The following is a 19,984-nucleotide window of genomic DNA, read 5'->3' as shown; positions in this document are numbered from 1 at the left end:
GTTGAGCCAGACGTCTCTCCTGTGCTGGCACGGCCTTGACGGAGGGATGTGTGAAGGAGTACACATTTAGAAACCCAGCAGCAGTTCAGCTCTCTTCTTCCCACCCTTCCAATCCTCATGCACACTTGAACATTTTCCCCTCCGCCAGACACAAAATGTACCTGACACTTTCACTGTATGTCATCACCTCAACTCACAGTATCATATCCATTAGTGGAATCTGTCTTTCATCCCTTCTACTCCCAACTTACATTTCCATCTCCGTCTTTATTTCTCTTTGAAGGTTTGATGATTTTCCCAGCCGAGTGCAGCTCGTCAGTGATCACTCCGACGAACATGTTGGAAATAGCACCTCACTTACTGCTATTTTTCACTCTTGACAGAGACTTTGTTTAGTTTATACAATTTTTACTGTTTGACAACACCTTTTTCCTGTCTCTTTTGCACATAAATTAGCTTCTTTGTGAGAGATCAGTGTGGCTGAAGCCACGTTGAGGGATGCTGTGGGAATGATTCAGCAAGCAGCAGAAATAAAAGATGGAGTGATACTGTAGACGGGCCCTCAATTAGTCAGACAATAGAGTCTCATTATTTCTTTCTTTGAAGTCCCTCAGTCCCTCCATGTACAGACTTTTCAGCTCTAAATTAATCTTCATTTCTGTTTATCTCTGCTTCTCCTCTTCTGTTAAAGCAATTTAGATTTTCCCATCATTCCGATAAAGGAATCCGTCTACGCTTTCAACATTCTTTTGAAATACCTGTGTTATGTTTTTATAGTTTTTTTATTGGAGACAATGGACTAATCTGCGGCCCTGGCTCTGTCTGCCCAGTTCGTGTCTGGAGTGTTTGTGTTTGAAGCTACTACTTGTGCTGTACAGTGCTAGCGGCGGCTCTTTGTGTCGAGAAGTCATTTCCCAGTGAGCTAGCTGATGAAGTGCGGACATGCAGCTGATTTAAGACTTCTTTCCACACGTCTGTAGGTGTGCAATGCTTACCCCCTTTTCTCCTCCTTTTTTTCTCCTTCTCTCACTTTCTCTCTCTCGCTCTCTCTTTCTCGCTCTCTTTCCCCTTTTCTCCCGGCAGGAGTTGGCTTTGTCTCTGACCCCGGGGCTGCATCATGCATAGCCAACCTGTTTTTCTTGGAAATTCCAGTTGGCTGAGCTAACCTTGGAGGATGGGGTGATAAAAGGAGGGGAGTGGGGGTGCGCACATGCGCATTTGTGTTGCTCATTAATGTGTCTTTTGATGCTCCACATCACCAAGTGTGTTTTGGGTTTTATGAAAACACGCTCGCTTTAATCAGATAGCTTCCCTGCTGCTTGGCTGAGCTGTCGGTGTCCACGCTGGCTGTCTTTGTTTGTGCTGAAATCAGAGGAACAGAGAAACAAATGAGAGTGAAAGTGGCACTAACCCAAAGGAACAATTAGCTTTAATCTTCTTTCACATACTGATCAGACTGTGAAAGCTGAACAAAAGAAAAATAGATGATTTGAGCAAATATATATCTTTAGATGGGATAGTTGGTCCCTAGAAATTCTTGGCTGCCTCTTCTTATTATGGTCAAAAACTCTGAGGTTCTGGCTTTAGTCCTGCACAAACTTTGATTTAACAGGTGCTATAAGGATCAGCATGTGCTTCACACCTCATATATGCAGAGTCAGGAAATCAATTTAAAGAGGATAAGCTAATTTTTTACCCCTTCAGGCTTTGTATGAATATATAATGGCAGCATCTAACATACTTCCCACACACATAAACCCACAGGCTCCTGTGTGGGTCAATCAGATATACTCGAGGCGCGTGTGTGCTGGTGTGATAGACAAGATCCTTCTGCAGCATAAAGTTAATCAATGGAATTCATTAAAATGCCTTAGCTTGCAAGCCTATTATTCAGCAGTTTCTATGAGTGCATCATTTGCATGTGGACCCATTTAGCTAAAACCCTTTACAGAGATTCCACAATAGCTCCATAAACATGCCTTCGCCATTATCAAGCCTCGCTTGTTTTACACAGAACCAAAGCTGGTGTAATACAGACCCAGCTTGGGATTTTATTGCAGTGAGATGTTCTGCAACAGAGACGTGATGCTGTTTGAGTCAGCTCTTAATGTTTAAGTGTTGATTTGGTGCTTCAATCTGTTTCTTCCATTCCGTCTCTGCCTGTGTTTATGCAGACGTCGAGGCGTAACAGCAGTGAGGTATTTGCACCTTGAGAAAGCTGTGTAAATTTGTAGGGTCTGAAAACCGGCAGCCAGCTTTAGTTCTGGGGTCTGACTTGTTTTGTGGGGCCAACATGCTTAACTCCACACTTTTGCTTCGAATGTCAGGGTTAGTAATAGCTGTGGTCAATGACATGTCCCCGTGAAAATAGTAACATCATTTGCAGGTGTCAGAGGAAGCGGGTTAATGTGAATTATGCATTTTATCGGTCTTTACATCACCAGAAGATTCCACATGTAGCAGCTGGACTTTCTTGACCTTTAGGGTCTTGCGCGAGACCTCAAGTGTAACCTTCTCGACATTCAATTTTCTAACCGTGTTTAGTTTTGTCCAGACATCGACTGCAATGCTAATGATGAGCATTAACAGAGGAACCTCTATATGTTGCTCTAGGCCGTCACTGGTCAAGTGACCCATCTCTGACTCTGGTTGTGGTTCACGCCGGGGTCACTGAGAGGCTAATCCATTTATCATAGTGGCTTGTTACTCCTAACTGCACAATCAACTTACCCTTGGCAGTCTGACGTCCACTATTAGCTGCTGTATTAGCTGCTTCTTGTTGAACCGTAATTACACACATGACTACATAAAAAGTGCACACAGTCAAGGTCATGTTACGGCACTCTAGATAGATGCACATAAATGACCACGAGTTTGATATTACAGTTAGCTACGGTGTCTCAGTAGAAACATCTGTGGGGAAGCAGCAAACCTAAGGCCTTTAACGGCAAGCTGACTTCAGTTTGGAGGGTGATAAATCACATTAAAGCTAAAGTGTCTCAGCCAGGATAATGGATGAATGCATCAACACAACCTTTCTATTTATAACGTTCTGTTAAATCTAACAGCACCGTGTTGATCGATACTGGATTAGATGACAGTTTCCAAGAGTGCCTTTAGAAGCGCTGTGAAAAATAGCCGTCAGGTCAGATTTGATCGGATAGGTTTTTACAGGTTTTCAGGACTTGCTATTCTTATAATTGAAGGTGTTTTAATGTCAACTTTAACATAAACAGAGGGAAAATAACCCCATTACTACCCCGAACGTGTCAGAAAGCTAATTTACGGTGAGCGACAGTTGGTGTAAACTTGCTAGGATTCACAGACATTTGAATGATGACTGCTCTCAAATCAGATTTAGCTCTGATTTTACAGCAAAAAGTGTCTCAAAGTAGTACCAAAGCAAGTAAGTCATGATGCTCAATCCTTTGTCTCAAATCCTCTTAACGTCAGCAGCGCGCACAACCTCTAAAAATGCCTGTTTACTGAATGGAGTTTGGAATTTATCAGCTGTCGTTTGGCTCTTATGCTTGAGCTTTTGAGACACAAATAAAGGGACAAACAACCCCGCCCCCCTCCCCAAAAAACCTAAGAAAACACATCTGTTTAGTTTTAAATAACCTTTTCTCATTTATGGGAAAACATTTGTGTGCGAGTAGATATCACGTATTAAAGTGAGCAATCTTTGTATTAAACTCACTGGCCCTCTGGTTTGGAGCTCTTGTAACTGAACACCAGATGTGAGCTCCGAGCTGACGGGGGCTCTCCTGCTATCTCTAACTGCTATCAACTCCCAGGGGTGGAGGTCACTAACTGTCTGACCTCAGGAAGTACAAGGGAACGAGGCAGCGGCATGGAGAATGTACAGACATAGAGCAGGGATTCAGGTGTAAAAAGTACAGAGGGAAGGGCACACACACGCACACACACACACACACACACACACACAAAACACACACACACAGGACATTCAGCAGGTTGAATCCATTCTGTGTGCTGATCTGGGATTCTTCAAAAGCATCTGAGGTTAACCCCGTAAATTCCTGGAGTGTCACACAGCACATGTTTGTGATCTTTGTCTTAAATTTTGTTTTTCTCTTTGAAAGGAAATTCCCCCAAATACAGCCTGGGAATTCTTTTTTTTTTCTCGTGTACAAAACGTCACTCCATCCTTTTTTGTGAACAGTGTCACACTGTAGGTGACTTGCATTTCCCATGGGGAAGTATCATTAACGTTCCCTCATCCCTGAGCCTAGTATTAACTGCTGTGAGTGAATACCCAACCCTTATACTCCTAAAAACCGAGCCTCGACTCTTAAATGGCCATTTCAACTTGTGGGGTCCAATATTGGTCCCCATAAAACTTGTAAAACAAAAGTACAAACACACACTTGTCCTTGGGGTTACGGAAAGAAAGGCGCAGCTGGAAGTCTGGTTCACCTTTGACCCTTAAGACCTGAATTAATTTGATCTCATTCAAACACACACACACACACACACACACACACACACACACACACACACGGTTTGTAGGGATCCCTGAGACTGTCAGATGAGTTTTCATGACGTTTTCTGGAAGGCTACAAAGGAGGTTTCGGCCTTCCTCAATAAAGCCAAGCTTGCTTAAAATGATAAACACTCTCTGTCTTATTAGTTTGAACCTCCCACATGGCCCCATGTTGGTTTACAGATCGAGAAATAAAATGACACTGAAACATAAATGTTTATGTGCAGGAAATCAGGCTTCAACTACACTGGAAGATTGTATCCATGTAAAAAAAAGAAAAAAAAAAGAAGAAGAAGCAGCAGCATTCTGCAGGGAGGGGGACTCCATTTCAGTTCAATTTACTTTACACACCAGTAATTTAGTTTGAATTGGAAACATGTCAGCATAGAATACTTTTACTCACGTTTTGCTCGATCTATTGTATTCTTAACCCCTGGACAGAGATGGTCAGAGAGAATTCATCCAATAAGCTTTGGAGTAAAAGGTTTCCATCTGGTGATGTATAAAACGCTCCAATCAGGCAGTGACGTAGCCGTAAGATACAAGGAATCACAGTGGCAGTGATGAATGGTTTTACTTTTGTTTTTTTATGAGGTCAGTTATTTTTATCTGACATGTTTTTAGCTGCGGGTGGAGAGACTTTTGCTTTTCAGTGATACATTTTTGAGTTTTCTCCTCAAACAAGGAATTGCTTCCCAGGATAAGATGCTTTGACATTTACCCGCCAGATTTTTTTTTTTAGAGTAGATTACAGGGATGGATTGTTTGAAGAAAATGACAATTTTATAATTTTTCAATGAATGTGTCCCAATTCTCTGTTTTGCATGAGAGATAACTCTTCAGTTGTGCAAAACAAAGCCTAATTCTCTCCGCTTTTAACTGCATTTGGAATTATTCATGTGGACAACATAAGTTGATAAATGGGAGTACTGACTTGCTGCCCAGGTCTAATCAAGTTGTCAAACCCGCAGTTGTGACTGATGTAAAAAAACGTAGCAGCTACAATCAACATTTGGCATTATTTGGTTGGGGTCTGGTGTGAATTAATAGTGTCAGAGCTGACTGTTGACAGAGTGACTGATGAGGCCATAGTCAGACTGTCCCATGGTCTCAGGGATCACATCCAGGAAGCATGACTACATGGGTGGAGGCCAGCGGAGGCTTAGAGACACTATTTTGGTTTAGTAGAGCAAAGCCGTGCAATCATCCAGGATAAGCCTGCACCTTTATGTAGCTTGTTACCAAAGTCTTGCTTATCAACTGGACCGTATTATTACGGCGAGGGCAGGTGTTTTCCCTCTGGCTCCAGATTCAACAAACATTTCAGCCTGATAAAGTGATGACTGTAATAATGTTTATTTGAAGGCACTAAAATGAAGCAAACTTAAACCACAGAATATAAACATGGAGATAAGAGATAACTTTCGCTGCGACAAAGTTAAGGTTTCACCTTCAGTTTAAGTCTGGCTGATAATAACATTTTATTTAGAATATTTCGTCTGAGTGGATGAAGTTGACGCTTACTGTCTCCCTTATCTCATCAGCTGTCTGCATGACCGATGCTTCCAATCATAACTAGAAATGTTTAGTTCATCACAATTGCCAGAAGTATCTGCCGAATGCTCATCCTCACTCCATTACTCAAACAGCCGCCCGCCGAAATCTATCAGAGATTTGTGTTATATCCAGTAATCTGCTATGGCTGGCAAAGGAAGTCTTTCACTGTCTTGTTGAACAATTGATTATCTGAATAATATCCAGCCACAACCTTTAACCGCATCGGAACACCAAATGATTTAACATCCCAACGGGTTCTGTAAATGTTACATTAAACATTTTTAACACATGGTGTATGTTAGCCAATGTTAAGAGGATACTCCCTGCTTGCTGGGCTATGAAATATATCTAAGAATGTAGAAAAACTTAATGACCCAATATGGCTGCCACAGGAAGGTACTGGCATTCACCTAAAATGATCCAGGGATCCAGCTTAGAACATGTTTTAGAATTTGGTGAACTTGTTGGAGAGTTACAGGGTTGTACAGCGATCACGATCAATGAAGCGCCTTATCTTGTTGAACAGTGAATTAAAATATGAAACGTGTCTGTTGCGTCATATAAGAGATTCGTACTCCACTTTGGAAAAACAGTTGATTAAAATAAAAATGTCGTCGGTGCAGCAGTCTGAACGATATCGTCCTGCTTCTCCCTCTGTTCGTCTGCTTCCCTCTTTCTACGTGTAGATGTTCTTTGAACCTAAAATCATAAACTGAAAACAATAACCGTCAACAAGATGCAAACCCTCAAATTCCAAGCGCCCGCTCCCAATGATATACTCTTATAACAGCGGTCTGGGAGTCCCACACACCCAACAAAGAGAAAATAAAACCCTGTGGCATTCCAGTGGAGAGGGAAAACTGAGCAGATTCCTTTCTCTCTCTGTCTCCTTGTCATGTTTTTATTGGATAAACCGCCATAATGCCCAAACTTAACTTCATGTCTGCATCCATTCTGGGAGAAACACAGATGCTTCCTCCTAAACACACACTGCACTTTTTAGCTAGTTAGAGATTCTAAATAAGCCGGAGCGGTGTCCCTGAGGAAACCACTCACTCTCAGTCATTTGTCCCCTCATTCATCCAGAAACCCAACAGCTGAGAGACCATCTCAGCCCAGCAGTCCCCCCACCCCCACCCGTCTAGGTCCATCTCCAGTCCCAAAGTCGGTTGTGTTCCCTCCCTCCTTAATTACTGTTTTCTCTACCTCTTCAGAGCAAAATTACAACAGGAAGAAAATACGTGATAATCACTGCTCACTTCATATTACAGGCTTGAGTGTGTAAATCAAAGATGAAATGTGCCTGGAGAAACTCTTGTTTCATCCAGTTTTATTCTCCCATAGTAACCGCTTCTTTTGTTGTTGTTGTTGCTTTGATTATTTATTTGTACTTGATACATCATAGAACAGAAGAGTCGTTATTCCTCGTCACTAATGTAGAGCCTCATTAAGCTCAAAAAAGTCTGGATTTGATTGCTGAGCAAGGATCCCTTGATTTCCTTAATTATGCTTTCAGTGCAACTCAGCGTTGGTTCATGCAAAGTTCAAAAATTTCAAGTTCAAAGTTTTTTGTTTTTTTTTATTGTTCCTGGGGGAAAATTTGTTTGGCTATAGGAAGAAGAAGTAAAAAAAGCTTTAAATCATATACGACCACATAAAATACCATTAACAGTAATCAACAGGGGCAACGAACCTCTTGTTCCTCAGAACTGGTACCCAGGCCGGCCTCCAGGAGGGAATTAAAGGTGTAGTAAAGATATTAAAGACTTTGGATGATTGTGATTATACATAAGACTATTTTCATGTGCTCATACCTGACCTCAACCTTCTCATTAGCTGTTAGCAGATAGCGCCAGTAAAATCCCTGGTATTTCATAGATGTGCGGATCTGTTGCTAGTAGCAGCTGCATAGGAGGCCCAGCTGAGAGAGAGAGAGAGCGAGTGAGAGAGAGAGAGAGAGAGAGACGGGGTTTAAAAGGCCATAAATATTTAACAGTAAGTAAAAAATAGGGCTGATTTCTGTGCTGATTAGGCCAGCTGTCAGTCAGGGCTGACAGGATTCCCTTTGAAAAGGATCTTTAAAAGGGGGCAGGAGACCCCGACATACACATACACTTGACAAGCACACAGAAGTGCGCACCGAAGCCTAAGAGCTGCAGATCTTTGAGATCTTTCTCACTACCATCAAAATCCCCAGCATCTCTTATCAGTCCTCAGAGTCCGGTGAGGTGATGTCATCCCTCATTGTGCTCCCATATCCCCTTGTCCGTCCCTGTAACTAGCTTATTTATCTCCCTCTGACCTCACACTCGACCTCAATCCACAGCCAGCTCCCTCCCTTTTCTTCCCTGACATGTTTTCATAAAAGAGTAGACAGTTGACTCCTGATTGATTACTAATTGTGACGCAACTCACGACGTAACTCACGTGGATTTTTAGCTCTGACGACTTTTTTTGAGGATTGACAACCAGCACTATTGATGAGTCCCTATTCCAAGTTACACATTTAACTCAAAGCAAATGTGTGGAGAGTAGATTAGTAAATGGATTTTCTCTGATCAAATCTATCTTTGCTGGTCTATAAAGCAGATTACAGATGCTTTCTATTCAACATGCAAACCCATCAAACTCTTATTTGTCATGCAAGCTATGAGCAAAAGGAAGAATATCCAGGATGCAGAAAATCTGTGAGGTGACTGCGGGCTCTTAACACTACATTACCATGGAGACAATACCAGTAGAAATCAATTAGTGTCCTCTTTCACGGACTTGTTAATTCCCTGGCTAATCACGTCATGTGGCAGCAGGTTGGGGTGGTGGATGATCCCAACAGACACCAGACTTTGCACCAGGAGACGGGTGTTCGAGTTCCGTTCAAGTACCGAAAGTTGTTTTCAGTAAATAACGAAATAAAGATTTTCAAAAGCAACAAAACAACATACACCACTGCCCTTGGCGTCAAGTTCTTTAAGCTGTTGGGTTTCAAGTTTTCCCTAAAGCAATGACTGTCTATTGGCATTGTTTTCATGGTGCTGCTGACACATAACTTTCACAGATGTCCAGTCATCACCACGTAATACTGTGCTAAGAGTTTTTGTGGTCGTTTCTTATGCTTGTATGTGATCGGGTTGAGAACATCAGATTCCCGCTGAGGTCCGTCATTCTGCTGGTTGTTTGCTAATCCTCAAGTTTAAGAGGCACTGGGAAGTGACAGTGTGTGTTGTTAAAGCAATATGGGTAAACCATGTCGTGTGTCCTCTCACACGTGACGTCGCCCAAACATAAACTAAGTAACGCAAAACACATGCCAGCGTTAAAGTCTCTTCAGTGCTATTTAGCTTTGATTGTGGAACAAAACATGTTTGTCTGTCCACTTTTGTCGAGAGAGAGAGAGATAGAGAGAGAGAGAGAGATGAATTGCGTTCATTAACAATATTAGCATTCTTTCTTCCAAATATAGAAGTCTATCTCTCCTCTTCCCTCTCTTTCACCTCTCTCCCCTCTTCCTTTCGGTGGTTTGACGTTCTTAATCATTTCCAGCTGTGAGCTCCACATGAAAGACAACAAGCACTTGCCATAATAGGGTGCTGAAAGAACGAGAGAGGGAGAGGACAGAAAAGAGGGGAGATGCTAAAAGAGAAAGGGGAGGTCAAGGGAAGAATGGAGATTGAATGAGAATAGAGATGAAGCCTTGGTCCTCCTCGTTCCAATTTCAAGGTCCCATGTTATCATTAGCCCTGCCTTTTGTTCCTTTGCCAGAGTACCCCCCCTTCTCTCCCACCTTCCTCCTCCCTTCTCTTTTTCCCTGCCATATATCTTAATTGTGCCCTCAGTGCCTCAACTCATCTGCAACAGGGAGGCAGAAATTGATTTTGAGACTTGAGAATGCCTAATATGAGGAATGCAGTTCACTGGAGAGTGAAGGAATGTGTCAGTGGAAAAAGAGAGTTAAATGAGTGTTTCAGCTTGATCCAACACTCCGACGCAGCTATCGCCACTAAATGCAGACTCCTATTTCAGTTGTTGTAAATAACTGAAGCCTGTCTGCAATTATCCAACACGGATGCATTTTTTTTTCTCCCACAAACTCCACTTCTATCATGTTCTTTTATGGTCAACGCCGCTTCTGTAAAGGATGATTCCTGCGTTTTCAGCAAGGGTTTCATTTTCATAGTTGCTGCCATCATTCATATTGGTAACAGGAGTTTTTATAGCAAAGATTTGCCAAACTTGAAATAGAAAATGAACGTAAATGGGAGAGCGATCCAAGTTAAAGGAGCCACAACACAAAATATGGCCAACATTTAATGCCGTGGTATCATGATTGACAGTGCTGCTGTGACTGGCCCCAAGTGGCACTGAACCAGTGTTATTTGCATATCAGGCTTGCAGTAAGTCTGTATGCTGGGACAGCATTTTACATTTTAATTTTTATTCAGCCATTGTTTTGCTAATTTATTTCCTGAAAGAATCATTGCTTCATTGGGGCCAATGGAATTATATTCTAGATCAGAACAACTCACGTTTTTTTGGTTTTACTTTCGAAGCCTAAAGATCCTCTCTTCCTCTTTCCCTCATTTTCATGTCAAGCTATAAAAGTCTGCAGCAGAGCTGCACAGCTGCGTCTGAGAAGCAACGCTGCGACTCCCTCTGACACTAACTAATGTTTTACAGAGACAAACTGCAGAGAACAAGCTGGATAAGTTTGGACCAGCACCCACATCTGGATAAAATGACTATAGAGGAGACAAATGAGAGCGGGGATAGAAGTACAGCAAAAGGGATCAAGTGATGAGTGTAGGGGAAGGAAAGTGAAAGGAGAAACTCAGTGCAGTACTGAGTGAGCTAAAAGCAACTAAAAGCTGTTGATCCTGTCCATCTTGAAGTTTAGGATGTGGTCTAGACTCAATATGGGCCCATTGGCATCTTGAAGGCTAAGTCATAGTTTCCTCGTCCATTGGGAACAGGATCGTAGAATGTAAATGTCATCGTTCACCGATTTCTGCAAGGGTTTGCATGCTGAACAAGTGTGCATACAGACTGTAGACAATGAAAGGGAGCCAATGTCAGTGCTCTAGTCTAAAAGCCCCTGGTGCCACCAGACTGTCCAGGTTGTAGCATACCATATTCACCAGTAGGTGGCTCTGCCATGGAGAAAAGGATCAGCATTAAGCAAGATTATCATAAAGCATTTCTAAACATGCAAGATTATGAAGTCTTCTTTATTTTTATATTGGTTGATTAGCTTGGTTCGCTATCACCCCTGCAACCGGTTTGGAGTGTAGACCAGGTTGCATGTGTGTAGGAAGCCTACAAGAAAACCCAATTGTAGTGTGAAGTGAACTGCAAGAGCATGGTGGGTCCAGAATAGGTCTGCTTTTAGTATAGGAGCTCCCAGACAGGATACCACTCCTTCTCTGCAACATGTCATCCGTCTGACGGATCGGTCCGGATGATATGTGAGAGTGTTGAGTTCCAGATAGGAAAAGGGTGAGATGTGTGACTGAGATCTAAGTGGACCCTCAGAGAATCATCGACTCATAGCGAAGGAGAATGACAGAAGAAAAAAAAAAAGGCTAAATGGAAAGGTAGAGAGACCTAGAGACAAACTGTGAGGGAGTGCGACAAAAATGAATGATGAGGTTTGGATCCTTTCTAATGCTCCGGTGAGTGATCGTGCCTTTACTGTCCCAGCGAGGGATGAATGGCTCTCTGTGGACACAGAGCTCCAGGCTTGAGTCGTGGCTGAACCTGATACTCGGCACACTCTTCCTGACTGTTTTTCACATAGTCCTCACCGGGCTGACGTGTGCTGTGTGTGTGTGAACCTTTGGCTGTCTTCTAACAGATGTATCATCATAGTTGGTCAATAGTGTAAATCAAGGTGAGGGCATGTTGGATAAATTTTGGGTTTCATGCATTTCAAAGTTCAAATGGTTGTCAGATGCTTTACTGAAATATTTTAACACAGGGTTGATTTTTGATGCGGTCCGTGATGATTTTACACTCGATAAGGCTTTGAAAGGTCAGTATAGATATTTAAAGTTAAGAATAAAACCGCACATCTGGTATGTCTGACAAGGCTTCCAAGAATAGATGCTGTTATTGACGATTGATCTGTTGTCAATAACAGAAAGCAATTTCAGCCATGACTTTTGGCTTTTTGTAACATCATAACCTGAAACGACTACCTGCGAGCATGAAAGAGCTCACACTAAATTTAAGGATATACAAATAAAGTTGTTTTTACAGTTGGAAGAACACAATATAACCTGGCATCATGTGTGTGTTTCCTGCTATGTCAAACACATGTTTTCTTGAATCTACGCTGCATGTCAGGCAGCACATTATAGCTCTTAGAAAGAAGAATCCAAATTAAAATCCAATATATGAACCTTAAATAGCAAACCGCAGTTTTTTTGCCGGTTCTCAACATGTAGTTTCTAACTTTTGAAGATGTAAAAATGTTGCATCTTTCAAACCAATGCATGATGTACCGCTGGGCCTTCCATCCAAACGTTTGACCTTGCAAGAACAGAACTAAACCACCACAGATTTAGATGTTGAAAGGTACGAGCACCTGGCTGTTTTTGTTGTGTGGCTTGCATGTTTATCACCTCCTGAGAATATGATGAGGAATAGACGAAGCTCCCGGAACAATCTCTAGCATGGAAGGAGATGCTCCCTGACAAACACGTTCGCTTGTTTTTACCGGATCTCTTGATTTAAGAGGACGCTGTAGAAGCATGTGTTTGCTAGATTACCTTTTTTTGGCTTTCAAATGAAAGATGAGTGCTTTAAATACAGGATATTTGTAAAAGCTGGCATCTGTTGTGTGTATTAAACCTTTGTGCTGTTCTATCAGGGGTAGAATGCACAGATGATTTGAGTTGATACAAGCTTCTGTATTTTCAGGATAGTTTCTGCTTCATATTTCAGATAGTTTTGTGGCATTGTTTCTCGGCCTCTTGTTCCTTCCGCCACATTTTTCTATGTATTATTTCCTCCTGTTTCAGCATTTCCCATCTCAAACCGCACGACCACTGATTTGTTTTCTACAAGCATAAAACCCCCAAATCGTAAGACTACTTGCACGGACTCTTTATTTTTTATGTGCGAATGTGTTTGTCTTGCATATATTTTACAGCATGAAGAATCTATACCATACTGCGGAGAGTTTTCAATATTTAGAGAGTGTGAAAAATCTATGTCCTGCTTTTTCTCAGCAGCTCTGCAATCTTCCTGTCGGACTCCTTCCAAGCATTGTCATGTTCTCGAGCCCTGTATTTCAACAAACTCCTCCTAGAACACTCCTTCCTTTATCTGTATGAGTGAGACTTTTTTGGGGGCGGGGAGGGGGGGGATTAAAAAGAGAGGTGACGAATCTGATGAAGTCACTCATATGACCAGGTGGGCGGTTATGGTGTTTAAATCTCTTTAATTAGATTTAGTGAACAAGGACAGGGGTCATCATACATGTGTTAGGGTCTGGGTGTGTGAGCGTCCACACGTCCGTTCAGTTCTCATAGCCACAGGTGGCTAATCCATAACAGAGATACGAGGAACACAGAGACGTGTTCTCAGATCCCAAAGATAGGGTTAGTCTCAATACTGTACTAGGAAGGAAATCCCAGCAGTTACCTCAAATCCCCTGTTGTAAACACTGAACAATGGTAGAAGTACACTTGTGACCCCTTAAAACCACAGCCGTCCAGCCATGATAACACAGCGATTGAAATCCTTGAAGGAACTGGTTTAATATCCTATAGGAGCAACAGAATAGGAGCTGGCATGAGTTAGCCTGTAATATAGCTAATAGTAATGTCATGATGAAGACATAAGGCGGTTATCGTACGTCTACTACGGTGGTCCTGTGCTCTGTGGCCTTTAAGGTCCAGGCACTTTCAGATGTTGGCTTCAGCCTACATGTCACATCCTTAAATCTAAATAATTTCTATTCTCTGTAAACTCTTAAAATGCAAAATAGAATCAGATTCAAATATGTGTGCACATGCTTAGGTAATAAATTAGATATGTGTTCTGATTTTGATGATTAACTCATTTTAAACTAACCACAGACTTCATCCTAACTTGTGAATGAGGTCAAATTTGGATTAAATTGAAAGATTTTCCGTTTGTTGTAGTTACCACTGGAGCTCACCAGGGGTCCCTGTCGAGTTTGTCTTTTGCCTTGATGGGAGAAAAATAAAATACGGTTGTTCTCCAGAGAGCTCGAGTGGGAGTGATTAGTACGACTCTTGTCAAACGAGAGTTATCCAACTCCGCTTAAGGAGAATACAGCCTGCCAACAGGTTATGGGCCCAGGCTACGACGGATTAGAGAGTTTGCAAGGAGTACATGTGTGATGCAAGCGGAAACTGGGGCAGTTCCCACAAGGAGCTGAAGTAGCAAGCTAACGTGGGTGAGCCGAGGAAACGGCCCGCTACATGGAGCTACTGGGATGGAGAACGAGAGGAAGAGCAAGTGGCCCACATTCGGTGGACAGACAGCAGCGGTGTGTATGCCAGACACATGAGAAATTAGAGGGAACAATGCTCGCTGCCATTCTCCTGAGTCTCTCAGCTCTAACCGGATGAGACATGCTTTGGTGTCTGGGTAACTAGAAATGCTCTACATCGACTCTAGCGGCAGGCAGACCTAATTGCTCTTCCTGCAAAGTGCGGGACACGGGGGATATGAATGGGGCTTAACATGTCCTACCTCAACATAGATGTCTAAATAACCGCAAAGACGTCTATTTATGGACGTCTAATATAGACAATAATTTAATAACCGCTAACATACATGTATGTATTATTCTTCATCTGCCTGTCCATTGAATGTGTGCCACTTGCTCCTCCTCAAGTTCTCCATCTCTGTGTAGCGGGCCGTTTCCTCGGCTCACCGATGTTAGCTTGCTACTTTAGCTCGTTGCGGTAACCGCCGCAGTTCCCGCTTGCATTACACATTCGTCATAGCCTGGGCCTATAACCTGTTGGCAGGCACTATTCTCCTGCACCGGAGATGGATAACTCTCTTTTTATGAGTCGTACTCATTATCCCCTCTAATTTTTCGTGTGTCTGTCATACACACAATCTCCCCGCGCACACCGAGGATCAATGTGAGCAACATCAGTTGTGCACGCTGTGGCCACACACCAGTACCATACCTGTTCAACACCTGGGAGCATAGCAAGGTACATGGCTTATTAAAAGAATCAAATTACAGCAGCAATTTCTATTAGTTTACTTTTAATGTTTTCGGGGGTTTCCCACTCAACTGCTGTCGCCTCATTGTCGTTACCAAGCTAACGTCTCCCGTGCCAACGAGCGTATGGGCAGGGAACACGTGCAAGCACTGTCAATGCTATGATTGGCTGTTTAGCCTAAGTGAACCGGATTGTATCATTGGCTTGACACCTGTCACTCACCGAGTCGGTGCGCTGCATCGTTTTTCTTGTCCGCTGAGAATGTGCGAGCGAGGGAACATTGGCGTCATCGTGCCGGACGAGGTAATTCTACCTGAGACGGAACCCAAGAAGCGGCGCCGCGACCCGAAACAAACCACGCAGGACAGTTACGGCGGTAGTTGTTACAAGTTCCCATCTTCTTCACCGAGGTCGCAGAAAATTACGGAGTCCATTGCCTACTTTATTTGTCAGAATTTGAGACCTTATCCGGTGGTGGAAAACACCGGCTTTAGGCGCATGGTGAACGTGATGGAGCTCCGCTATGCTATAGTCACCTGGGAATTGAATTCGTGGCTGCCATGGTTTATTTTAGTAATTCTGGTGGCTACACTGGCTAGTAGCTACCTCAAATGTTCAGTATCAAGCTAAAAAAGCTGCCAAAGTAGGCCACTTGCTGCACTTAAACTCTCCATTGTTCCCTTTACTTTTCAAAAACTTGCAAGCTACAATTTGCACTCAGTTTCAATAAATAAAATTAATTTTTTCACCACATCTTTGATTCATTTTGTCCAGCATTTGCAAGCTGCCAGTCAGAGCCATATATTGTGTAATTGATGCTTTCATTTCAATTGATTCAATCCAAGTCAATGGAACACTCACAAGATGTCACCAAAATCACTGTCCCTTTAATATCTTTAATAAAAGATGTAAGTGTATCAAATTATAACATGATATATATATATATATATATATATATATATATATATATATATATATATATATATATATCTCGTATCACAAGATTAATGAATATTCTGTTTGGAAAAGATATTGAATAATAATAATTGCTAGACTTTGAAATTGGAAGACAGAACTCTCAAGCTACCAGCCAGTGTTTTCTCCTACCCTCACCTGCTGTCATGAGATATGGGTCATGACAACAAGAATGGGATTATGAATATAAGTTTCTGAAAAGGCTTTTCTCAGGAGGCTGGCTGGCTTCTCATTTTAGGAATAAGGTGAGAAGCTCAGTCAACCATAAGGGACTTGGAACAGAGATTTCTTCAGGGAGATTTTTGTGGGTGCTTCCAATCGGGAGGAAGCCATGGGGCAGACTGAGAACCAGGTGGAGGGATCATATGTCCATGCTGGCCTGAGGGTTCCCCAGTTAGAGCTGGCTCGTGTTGCCAGGCGAAGGTCTAGTGGTAGAGCTGCTGCCTCCTCCATTTGACCCTGGATAAGCACTTGAGATTGGAGTGGTGAAATTAATTTTCAAAAAACACTTTTTTTTTTTCAAAGAAACAACATGCAACAAAATTGTGTACAATCCTATGTTGTTTCATGTATCCAGTGTTTCTAATAGTAATTATATTTATATGAAACTTTGTAGATTATACCTTTTTATTGTTCATTTCCTCCCTGAGAAAATGTTAGTAACTTGATGTAGTAAAATAAACGGTTGCCCTGTATTAGGAGGCTGTGTGACAGGAGAAGATGGATGTCATGAGGCCTCCTGGATCTTGGCTCGGCTTCAAGGGTTTGAGATCTGAGGGAGAATGCTACTTTCAACAAGTAACATGAATACCACCAAACACTGATACGGACCAGAGCAAAACTGGAGCCCCTAACACATTTCCCTTTCTATTTTTGCTTTCCGTGCAAAGCAAGTTTTTCGTATTATCTAAATTTTATTTTATTTTATTTTTTAGTATACTCTCTGGAATATTGTCTACATGTTGTTGGTGTTTATATAAACATAAGGTGGAAGTCTCTTGCTTGTCTCTGTCAAACAATGTGAAGTCATTTTTAGGAGGACAAATGAGTAAGGCTTCATGTCTGAAACAGTTGATGACATTTGACCCTCCAACTTTGATCTAAGTGTATCTGTTGACCTTTGACCCCCCCTGTGAACACTCTCCTCTCCAATCCAACACACTGTGTGGGTGACTTCTCCAATTTTTATTTTTTTTTTACAAACCATATATCTGTGATTTGTAAAAGGTAATGGCTCTCACAGATGCTCCGTTTTTTTTCTATAGTGCTCTGGAAATCATAACAAGTAATGCTTGGGTGTGTGATATTTGGACAAGTGCAGATGTACTGCATGGGCCTGCGAGGTGACTGCATTATTGCACATTATTGTGATAACAGAAAGGCCCTCAGCTCGTATTTAATACTTCTGACACATGTAGGTTTTCTTTCACGCAGGTCTTGTGACCCGTTGATATTCATTGGCGGGATGCCTTTTGAAACCCTTGAGTCTCACAGGCCGTTTGGCACCAGCGGACCATCCATTTCTTACCCCATGTGTCTTTTGCTCCTCAGGTATCAGCCACGGATGAGGATCGTGGTTCTTTTGGTGCTATATCCTACACACTGAGTTCAGGCTCTGGAAGTGCACCACCATCTTACTTCACCATAGACAAGGAGACGGGCCAGATTTGCACCAGCGCTACTGTGGACCGGGATGATGGATTGGACAAGTTTGACTTGACAGTCACTGCAACAGATGGAGTAAGAGAATTTAACTGTGACATAATAAACATGGGACTAGAATTTATCATTTGTTATAATGCCTTCAATCTTTTCCTTTCAGCGAGCAAATGCATTTTTAACCTTTGCGTCCTTCGTATAATCAAGGTCTAATAAATTAGAACAGACATCTGAGGAGGAAGTCGGAGGAGCAGGTCTGGAACTGGAGGAAGCCAAACACACTGCCTGCTGAGTGTGTGATGCTATTATGATCAAAGCTGCAGGCTGAAGACAAATTAAAGATGTGTACAGCTGCACTCGAATAAATCTGATGAAAGAGACATTCGGGACGTGTTTGAAGAAAACAACATCCTGCCCCATCCTGTACAGTGCCTCAAAAAAAAAAAAAAATCAAGGGAAGCAGCAACAGCGTGGCAAAGCAATCAGAGTTTGAGTGTAGGGAATAAAACACACGAAGAAGTAGGAAAACAGACCCATGTAAACAGTCAATGTAAATTATCTTTTTAGGATGATACAGTAAGTTAAATATGATACTTGACCATATTTACACAAGCTTTGCTCCTGCAGCCCAGCTTCCCTCTAGACTCGTACCCAGTTTTAGTATCACAAATTCTGCATACATTCAAATAAAACACCCATTCTCTGGTGTATTGTTAGGTTGTATTCAAACTAATATTAGAATACATAAAAATGGTGATACATGTATTACTGCCTCATTTATATTGACAATGCAACATTTTGATTCACGTCCAAACCCCCACATTGCGCTCTATCTCCCAACCCCCCCAGTACATTCCAGTCTAGATCCAGCTGGTGTCTGTTCCCTTCAACACAACAATCTTTGTTTTTTAATGGTCTTGTAAAACAAAGCCTGCAAATACGGCACAATGAGCTTAAACTTTTTTACCAAATCTATACGGTTGATTGGCTTCATGTTTGAAGGATCTTCAGCCGTGAAAACATCTTTCTGTCGTTCGTTACTTACACTTTTACACGGTGACGTAAATCTGCTGTCTCAGGTCATAAATGTCCTGCGCTAATATGTTTCACAAGTGGATAGAAAACAAAGTGAATGCTTTGCAGGAAGAGAGGATTTACTGTAACTAAAATAGCTGCTCTTATAACTTAGCCTCCCTTTATCTAAACAGGGTCTGCAATACCTTCACTTATTTATGAGAATTTACCCTCAGAGCTTACCAGGCCACAGTTCAGGGTTTCCAGGCTTTCCATTTATAAGCTCAGTCCACGCTTGGACTTGAAAAGCAAGGGTGCCTTTTAATTGCATCAATTTTTTTCAAAACATTGTCTTTTCTGTTTTTTTTGTTTTGCCCACACTAATTTGAATGTGAATATCATATTACTTTTTAGGGTGGTCTGACCTCAACAGCCCGTGTGAGGGTCTCAGTGATGGACATCAATGACAACCGGCCCTCCTTCTATCCAGTCCTCTACACTGTCAGCCTCAGCACCCATAGTGCTCCAGGCACCTCTGTTGTCAAGGTAACAGCCAATGACCCAGATGCTGGGGAATACGGCAGGGTGACCTACCGCACCATACCTGGAGGAGGCTCTGCTTTCTTTACCCTCAACAAGGACACAGGTAAGTGTGTATGTCACACTCGAATAGATATACACACATGAAACTCACAATGAATGAGCCAGGGAAGCAAAATGATTGGATTTTCTGTCGTCTGCAGGTGTGATATCCCTCTCACGCTCCCTCCATGGCAAAGCCAACACTGTCATCTCCATGGTGATATCAGCAGAGGACGGCGGTGGGCTGATGGCGCCTGTCAACGCCAGGGTGAACGTGAGTGTGGTTGGAGGCTCAGTGGCGTCTCCAGTCTTTGAACAGGCGCAGTATTTCTTCACCGTGTCTGAGGACGTTCTCAGAGGCACAGCGGTGGGAGTGGTCCGTGCTGCTACCAAGACAGGTAAGGACTCTAAAAAGTTCCTCTTTGCAGCACCGTCTATCTTTCACCTTCATTTTTATCTGACTGTCCTGTTCACAGATAGA

General features: G+C 42.3%; 1 protein-coding gene and 1 long non-coding RNA gene across 7 annotated transcripts in view; one reads left to right on the top strand and one right to left on the bottom strand.

Annotated features, from left to right (window-relative positions):
- Nucleotides 1-15,835, bottom strand: part of LOC147248672 (uncharacterized) — a 67,906-nt gene extending 52,071 nt beyond the window's left edge. For both annotated transcript variants that reach the window (XR_015119469.1, XR_015119468.1), the window contains exons 1-2: nt 15,496-15,835; nt 996-1,362 (exon numbers count right to left, since the gene is read on the bottom strand). This is a non-coding gene — a long non-coding RNA (uncharacterized LOC147248672). The remainder of the gene's footprint in view (nt 1-995; nt 1,363-15,495) is intronic.
- dchs1b (dachsous cadherin-related 1b) overlaps nt 1-19,984 on the top strand; it is an 85,875-nt gene that overhangs the window by 47,508 nt on the left and 18,383 nt on the right. Inside the window, exons 1-4 of one of the 5 annotated variants that reach the window (XM_086226346.1) lie at nt 14,285-14,579; nt 17,800-17,988; nt 19,336-19,567; nt 19,665-19,901. In XM_086226346.1, the coding sequence (XP_086082472.1) occupies nt 14,526-14,579; nt 17,800-17,988; nt 19,336-19,567; nt 19,665-19,901 (712 nt within the window). In that variant the 5' untranslated portion in view covers nt 14,285-14,525. The other 4 variants (XM_086226348.1, XM_086226347.1, XM_086226349.1 and 1 more) reach the window with 4 other exon arrangements.

The sequence above is a fragment of the Aulostomus chinensis genome, chromosome 15, assembly GCF_037954235.1.
Source record: "Aulostomus chinensis isolate RoL2024-O1b breed Wild chromosome 15, RoL_Achi_v1.0, whole genome shotgun sequence".
Lineage (NCBI taxonomy): Eukaryota > Metazoa > Chordata > Actinopteri > Syngnathiformes > Aulostomidae > Aulostomus > Aulostomus chinensis.
The sequence above is the reverse complement of the archived record's forward strand: the minus strand, read 5'-3'. Positions and strand labels throughout refer to the sequence as shown.